This window comes from Chaetodon trifascialis, chromosome 20 (assembly GCF_039877785.1).
Source record: "Chaetodon trifascialis isolate fChaTrf1 chromosome 20, fChaTrf1.hap1, whole genome shotgun sequence".
Classification (NCBI taxonomy): domain Eukaryota; kingdom Metazoa; phylum Chordata; class Actinopteri; order Chaetodontiformes; family Chaetodontidae; genus Chaetodon; species Chaetodon trifascialis.
Window position 1 is genome coordinate 8,186,364 of NC_092075.1, and position 7,303 is coordinate 8,193,666.

At 42.2% G+C, this 7,303-nt stretch overlaps 1 protein-coding gene across 3 annotated transcripts; it reads right to left on the minus strand.

Annotated features, from left to right (window-relative positions):
- Window positions 1–718: 718 nt before the first annotated feature.
- LOC139348642 (transmembrane protein 250) lies at window positions 719–6,886 on the minus strand. Of its 3 annotated transcripts, XR_011603411.1 has the most exons (3): window positions 6,672–6,849; window positions 5,642–6,410; window positions 719–2,343 (listed from the first exon to the last, which is right to left on the minus strand). XR_011603411.1 is itself a non-coding variant. In XM_070988904.1 (2 exons), the coding sequence occupies exon 2, from the start codon at window positions 6,199–6,201 to the stop codon at window positions 5,782–5,784; it is 420 nt and encodes a 139-aa protein (XP_070845005.1). In that variant the 5' UTR covers window positions 6,202–6,410; window positions 6,700–6,886; the 3' UTR covers window positions 3,449–5,781. The 3 variants fall into 3 exon arrangements, 2 of the variants coding, with proteins under 2 accessions (XP_070845005.1, XP_070845004.1); XM_070988904.1 differs by lacking the exon at window positions 719–2,343 and having other exon boundaries at window positions 3,449–6,410; window positions 6,700–6,886; XM_070988903.1 differs by lacking the exon at window positions 719–2,343 and having other exon boundaries at window positions 3,449–6,410; window positions 6,672–6,886.
- Window positions 6,887–7,303: the final 417 nt, after the last annotated feature.

The following is a 7,303-nucleotide window of genomic DNA, read 5'->3' on the forward strand; positions in this document are numbered from 1 at the left end:
AATCACTGCCACAAGGTACACTGTGTCTCACAGGGCAGCATTCCTTCCCTAACCTCTTTCAGGCTGCATAACATGTAGCATCAAATCTCAAGTATTGCATTAACCCTACGTGAACGTTCAAATATGTTTTTACCACGCTTGTGTCCGGTAGGGTGGTCTTGACTTTCCCTACATATCCACTGCAGGGTATCACCCACAGTCAACGGCGGGAGGTACATTTACTCAAGTACTGTCCGTAAGTACAATTTTGAGGTTTTCGTACTTCACTTGAGTGTTTCCAGTTTCCATTTCCTGCTTCTTTCTTCTCTTTAAAATTGTACATTTTACCCCACTGCATGTATTTGCTAGTTACCAATAACTTTGTAGCTTCAGATTATGAATACAAAATATAATCAACAAACCAGGAGTGAAACGTTACTGACGTCACTTGCTGAAATTCACAACCCGTGTGTGTATTCTGATGCTTTGTACTTTTACCGCAGTAATTTGTGAGGAATTGTCCCTTTAGGTGTTGAATCAACTTGTATTCTCCTGTATTTTAATATTGTTACTTTGATTTGCTTTTAGAGGCCTGAAGAGGTAGAACGACCTATGTAAAAAGTTAAAAGCAAAGAAATGTTATAGTTTTATGTTGAAATGTTTCCATAATCACCTTGGGACCCCTAAAATATATCCCTCTGGAGGGGTCCCGACCCCCATCACTATTGTGATAATAAATAATGATGATATATTTTATTTACAGAGCACCATTAAAAATACTTTATAACACACAGCGTTAAAAGCAGTTCTGAAAAGATGAGTTTAGAGAGAGAGTCCCAGAGGGAGGGGGCAGCTTTGGAGAAGCGTCTGTCTCCCCAGGTCCAGGTCTTGGTCCTCAGTAGTGGAGACAGGAGGTTTGCATCAGGAGTGGAGGCTGAGGGAAGGAGTGTGGCGGTGGAGCAGGTGGGTGAGGAGGGACGGGCCTGCTCACGAAGGGAGCAGTGAGTGAGGAGAAGGACTTTGTACCGGAGAGTTCTGGGTGATCTGGAGTTAATTTAGGCCTTTGGATGATGTGCCATAAAGATGCTGTTGCAGGAGTCCATCCTGGATGTGATGAAGTCATGGATCAAAGTGTGGGCAGGAGAGAGGAGTGATGGGCGGAGGTGAGCTGTGGTTTTTAGGTGGAAAAAGGCGGTTCTGGTTTGATTGATGTGGTGTTGTAAGTGGTCCAGCTTAAGCTACATCACGCTTATGATATTTTATCTTGTCATGTTATTTATTAGTTCATTAATGTATTTAGTTCTTCCCTTCCTCTGCTGAAATATTATTACTACCTCTGACATTGCTGTTTATCACTTCACTTCATTACTATTCATTTCATTATATATTATATTATTCTTATTTATGTGTGAAAGTGCTTGTATGTGTCACCCAGTTTCCTTCGAACTTTGCACCATGTTGAGAAACTGCTCCATTAGTCATGTGATATTTCCATTTAAGCTTACAGGGGGTGGATGACATTTAGTTTACAGTGCTCTTATTGTGCCGCTTGATATTTAAGCGATATTTACCACTATGATGTTCCTATAGGGACTATCATGTGTCTGCGGTACTCAGTGGTGAGTTTATAATGATCTCATTGTACTTAGGTCAATGCCATTAGTACAGTTACATTCTCATTAAGGAAATCAAAGATGCTTTGTTATGGCTCATTATTCGGCTAAAGCAGTAAAAGTGCAACTGTAGCCTGATAAAATGACCTTGTGGTAGTGACAACACAGTATGTCAAATCTAATCAAAGTAACGCAATGGGATGAATGCAATTGACATGGTTTGACAGATGTTTCTAATGAATTGGGATTTGACATGCCCTCAGTTTTCAAATGTTACGCGCCGATTAATAATAGATCATCCTGTGCTCTATATTCTTTGTGAATGTGGCGTTCAAGATCTGAACCAGAAGAGGCCGGCTGATGGATGAAACAGGATGAAAAAAAAAAAAAAAAGGCAAGTCATTCAAACTAAGCAGACAACTTCAGTTTTTCAAACAAAAAGAAGAAATGAAAACGAGCCACCATGACTTAATCATCAAGCCTGTACCTACTGCACTGTATTGACATCACAAGACAGTCCACGTTCTCTCGTTCTCCTCTGGTGCAAGCGGGGCCAGCTCAGAGTACAAGGCATATGATGTGTTGATCCTCGGAACAAAAGCTTATTGTTGCCCCCTGATTATCCATTTACAGCCTGAGGCCATACCAGTCTCAAGCATGTCTGCATCAGGCCACCAGCCACTGTGTCGAAAGTTCACATCTAAAGATGGACTCCTGGTGGTTTCCAGCCTCTTTTGCTCCATTTCCTGCACTGGTAGATGATAAACATGGAAGTGTCAGCTGATGCTTGTACATGCAGGAGTCTAATCCTTACAGTTAAACCAAGTTAAGTGTGAAAAGCTCTTTTTATATCAGTGCTCTTGTCTGTGGTTTAGGAAATATTCTGATCCTTTATGCAAATGTTCTAAATGCCAAGCTGTAAACATACAAGTAAAAGTGCATTTAAAAAGTAATTTATTAAAAGTATGCGAGTATAACCAGGAAAATGTACTGAAAAGTATTTAAAGTCCTTATTGCTCAGGCCTTAATATAAAAGCAGGATTGTACTGTTGTAGATGGTTGACTCGAAGCTAATTTTGAACGATTTTGGTCTCGGACTGCAACTAATGATTATTTTTATGATGCATATATCTACTGATTATTTTCACCATTAATCGATTTTTTGGCGTGTGGAAATTCTGAAAATATTGAGAAACGTTTTTACATTTAAACAGAACCCGAACTGACAACTTCACAGTGCTTGTTTTGCCCAAACCTCAAATTCTAAAAAATGAGAGGCTGGGACCATGAAACGATCATTAAAACAGTTACCAATTCATTTTCTGTCAATCGATTATTTCAGCATAACATATGATAGTAAGCTAATACTGTGAATAAAGCTGTCAGATAACTTCTGAGTAAACTTCCGAGGAGTAAAAAGCACAGTATTTCCCTCAGCAGCATAGTAGAAAGTGGCAAGAAATGAAGTACAAGCACCAAAAAATGTGTACTTTAGCACAGGAGTTGAGTAAATGTAGTTATTTTCCACCTCTGGCCCTCATTAGATCCTGTAAGCATACTTCATGCCCTGTGAAAATGAAGCTATATAAGGTGATTGGGACACAGCCATTTCCATTGTTATGCTTGGCAGAAACACTCGGGTCTAGTTGTGGCAGGCGTTCGCATGCTGGAGGAAGCCAAACAGAGAAGTCCGTCAGAGCAGCTCTCGACTGATGGAACACTTGACCCAAAGACGTTCTCAATTTGAACTGTCACACACTCTTATGACACAGCCCGAGGCATGCCATCATGGGTGTTACACAACACGGTGAGCACTTTCAATCAGGCGGTGCATTTTAAAGCAGAAACATTTCATCAACAGAAAATTTATTTAATAACTTTACAAAAACAAAAAAAAAAAAGTTGTTTGTCAGGTATACAGTTTGTCAGTTTCTCCTATTCTGGCCCACAAAAGCACATCACACACACTGTTGACAACTTGTTTTTGGTGACTTTACCCACCGTAAGTTACTATATATCAGCTTCACTTGTGCTTAATAAATTTATCAGACCACCTGTCATAAAAATGAGAAGAAAAAAAATCTTTCAAAAACTTGTTTAAAACTAAAAATGTTATTGTTATTTATTTGGCAAATAACAAACTGAAACAACTAAATAGTCCTTTTTCACACATAATAACCAAAAAACTTATATTTTGTATGGCCTCCTTTGGCCTTGATAACCGCTTGCATCCTTGCTGGCATTGTTTTTATGTACTTATCGACAGTCTCTTTTGTTATTGACTTCCAAATAGTTTCTAGCTGTTCCCACAGACTGGCTTTGGATGAAACTTTTGCGTGATCAATCTTTGTATCTACTAAATCCCAAATTTGTTCAATAGGATTCAAATCCGAACTTTGACTCGGCCAGTCCATCAGTTCCAGTGCTCCAGATTCCTTTTTCTTGGTCAAACAGTCTCTGCACAGCTTTGAAGTATGCTTGGGGTCATTGTCTTGTCGGTATACCAGCCCACGCCCAATCAGATTCAGTCCAGATGGGATTCCATGATGCACTAAGATGCTGTGGTAGACGGTCTTGTTCACGATACCGTTGATTTTCGCTAATTTGCCCACACCGTTTCCACGAATGGAACCCCATACCATCATGGAATCTCCACCGTGTTTCACTGTGGGTGCAATGCATCTGGCATCAAAACGTTCTCCGGCTTCTCTGCGGACATAAACGCGACGACGCTGACCGAAGAGTTCAAACTTGGACTCGTCGGTCCAGAGCACCTTCTTCCAGTCATCGACAGTCCAGTGTTTGTGCTCTCTGGCAAATCTTAGGCGTTTCTGGATGTTTGCAGGCCTCAGTAATGGCTTCTTAGCAGCTCTTCTTCCCTTAAAGCTTAGTTCCGTCAGTCGTCCACTTATGGTCATTCTGGAGACTTTCTCAGACTCTGATCTAGAAGCATTCATCTCTGCCTGAAGATCAGTGGTGGTCTTCCTTCTGTCTCTAGTACTTAAAATCTTGAGGTGTCTGACATCTGCTTCAGTTAACTTTCATTTCCTGCTTCTTCCTTGGCGAATTTTGTAAGTACCAGTCTCGGCAATTGACTCCAAAGCATACTCGACCGCACTGTGAGAACACTTTAAGTCTTTCCCTATTTGTCTCAGAGACCATCCAGCGTCATTAAGTGCTTTAATGCTCTTTCGTTTTCAGTGAGCTCTCGACGTTTTACCATTTTGAACAGGAATGATGAATTTCAATCTTAATTCACCTTTTTATACCCAAATTTGAGCCGGCTCACCAGGCTTCTCTGAGAAGTCAGAAATTAATCAAGCATAACATTCAACCGCTAAAACTAATTTTTCTGTTCAGGAATGCAAGTAAATAACTATAATTTGACATATTAATCAAGAAATAATAATGTGCTTTACTATTTTTTTCAGTTTTTTGGTAAATCTGTAAATTTGAAAATGCATGGATAACAATAATAATTCTATTTTAGCATTAAAATATCATTTTGGTTAAAAAGGCTTCTGCATATTGGTGTATTAACCATTACAGAAACATAAAAAATGATTTTGGTAATTACCAATTTGGGGCAGCTGTGGCATAAACCTTACTTTGGGTGGTGGTCTAATAGATTTGTTAAGCGCTGTATGCTTACATGATACTATGTTTCCACAGGACATTACTGAAGTAATCTCAACCTTATGGTACACTTTTGCGTTTGAAGCCAGACTCATGTTTTGGCACAAATGACTGTCTTGCATCATGCAGCCACGATGCACATCAGTCATGTGTTCAGTCACTTTTCCATGAAACTTTAACATTAACATTTTCCATTGTTGTCAACAAATGAGTTTCTAGTCAAGATGCCCTTTAAAATGTATGAAAACAGTTTACAAATGGAGAGTCCGGATGACTCAAAACTCGACTCTCATGCATCATTTTTAATATTCAGGAACCAGGTGCTTCTGTACGAGATATACGGGACCAACAATTTTAAAGGATTTTACACACACATGTGATTCTTATTGGCTTCTATCATATCTGAAACTAACCCAATAAGATTTTGAGATGACGTCAAAAGGGTCTTCCGGACCAGAGCCGAGAGCGATACAGATCGCAACGCACAGCCCTGAAGCTACAGTGTGAAGCGTCCACGTCATACGCCACCCTTCCCACGCCGCTCACATCGCAGCTACATGTCCACGAACACCATGAAGCACCAGCCGAGCCCCCCCACCAGAAACATGGTGATCTGCATGCTGTAGATGATCAGGTCATTCAGCACCCCGAAGTCCAGGCGCCTGTGCCCTAACAGCAGCAGGATGACAGACAGCTTGTACTGCAGCCGCAGGAGTACGCGCACGCTGACGTACTGCAGGAAGAAGAGAGCAGAGAGCGCCACCCAGAGCAGGGAGGTCAGCAGACTGCAGCCGAAGTACAGGAGGAAACGGAGGAAGCTGTACATGCAGCGTGAGCGCAGGTACAGGTCAAAGTTATTGTACTTGGTGCGCACTAGCTTGGAAGCGTGCGTCGACCCGCAGGCCGAGTGCATGCAGGTGGTGTGGGGGCCATGGAAGCTGCGCACCCGCCGTGGGATGGGGATCACAGGCATGGGTGGGCTACTGGAGCCCAGCACGGTGCACAGGGGTTGCAGGTGGAGTCCTCTGCCAGCGCTGCTCCTGGGGAGGCAGTAAGCGTCATTTGGTTGTGGAGCAATGAGCGGCTCTCGCAGGAGCCAAGGGACGAGACGTGGCAGCTGGCAGGGTCTGTCTGCTGTGAACTCCAGGCGGCAAGGTCTTCTGCTTCCAACGCAACGATGTCCTGTGAGGAAATGACACCGTTACTGTGTGTTTGTTGAGACATTTTCAAAAAAATGCACTGGTGCAAGCCCAATGTAATGAATGCAGGCCTGTGCACACATATTCTTAAGATGAAAGCAGCAGGTAGAGATTCATTTAAAGAGACAGGTTTTAGCCTGTGTCTGAGCAAAACATCTTACAGTATCCGACCCAGAAACGACCCTTCATGCAAATTCTGGGTCTAAAGAAATAAGTGATCGTGCAGAACCAACGGTGCTCTTACTGCAACACTACGACGTCTTCCTCCTCACCAAGAAAGCTGGTGTTTGACTCTCAGACCACCGGAGCATTGTATCACAGTCTAAACAGTTGGCTGTAACATAAACACACGGGATTTGTTTTCTTTTTCTCCCCCCACGACGCTGTGTTTCACAGCGGCGGAGATGAGGCAGCGAGCCGGCGCTTGTACGTCCTGTCGCAAAATATACGAGTCATCCTGCTGTGACGACAGCTGCCCAGTTAAAGGGGAAGTGCCTCCCAAGAAAGGATGCCCGCCTTGGATTTCAGCTTAAAATACTGTTCTGCCAACATTACGCACAGATTATATGTTGCATGTGTGGGTGTGTGCAGTTTGGCCGCAGCACGTTGGGAAATGAAAGTCAGATGATCTGAGTTTCCGTCTTGGTTCAAAACTGCATTGAGAAAATGAGTGATTTAAGGTCAGTTCACAACCAGTTAATGTACAGACTAATTTCCAGCCGTGGAGGAAGTGTTTAGATCCTTCACTAAAGTGAAAGCAGCAACACCACATTTATCAGCAAAATTAAAGTATTAACAGCGTTTTACTATCATGTTTTTGGATGTTGCATTTTCCTGCTGTAGATGTTTAAGGTTGAGCTGATTTTAACTCATTTA

Coding starts and splice junctions, on each gene's coding strand:
- LOC139348642 (XM_070988904.1), bottom strand. CDS start 6,201: ATGCCTGTGATCCCCATCCCACGGCGGGTGCGCAGCTTCCATGGCCCC.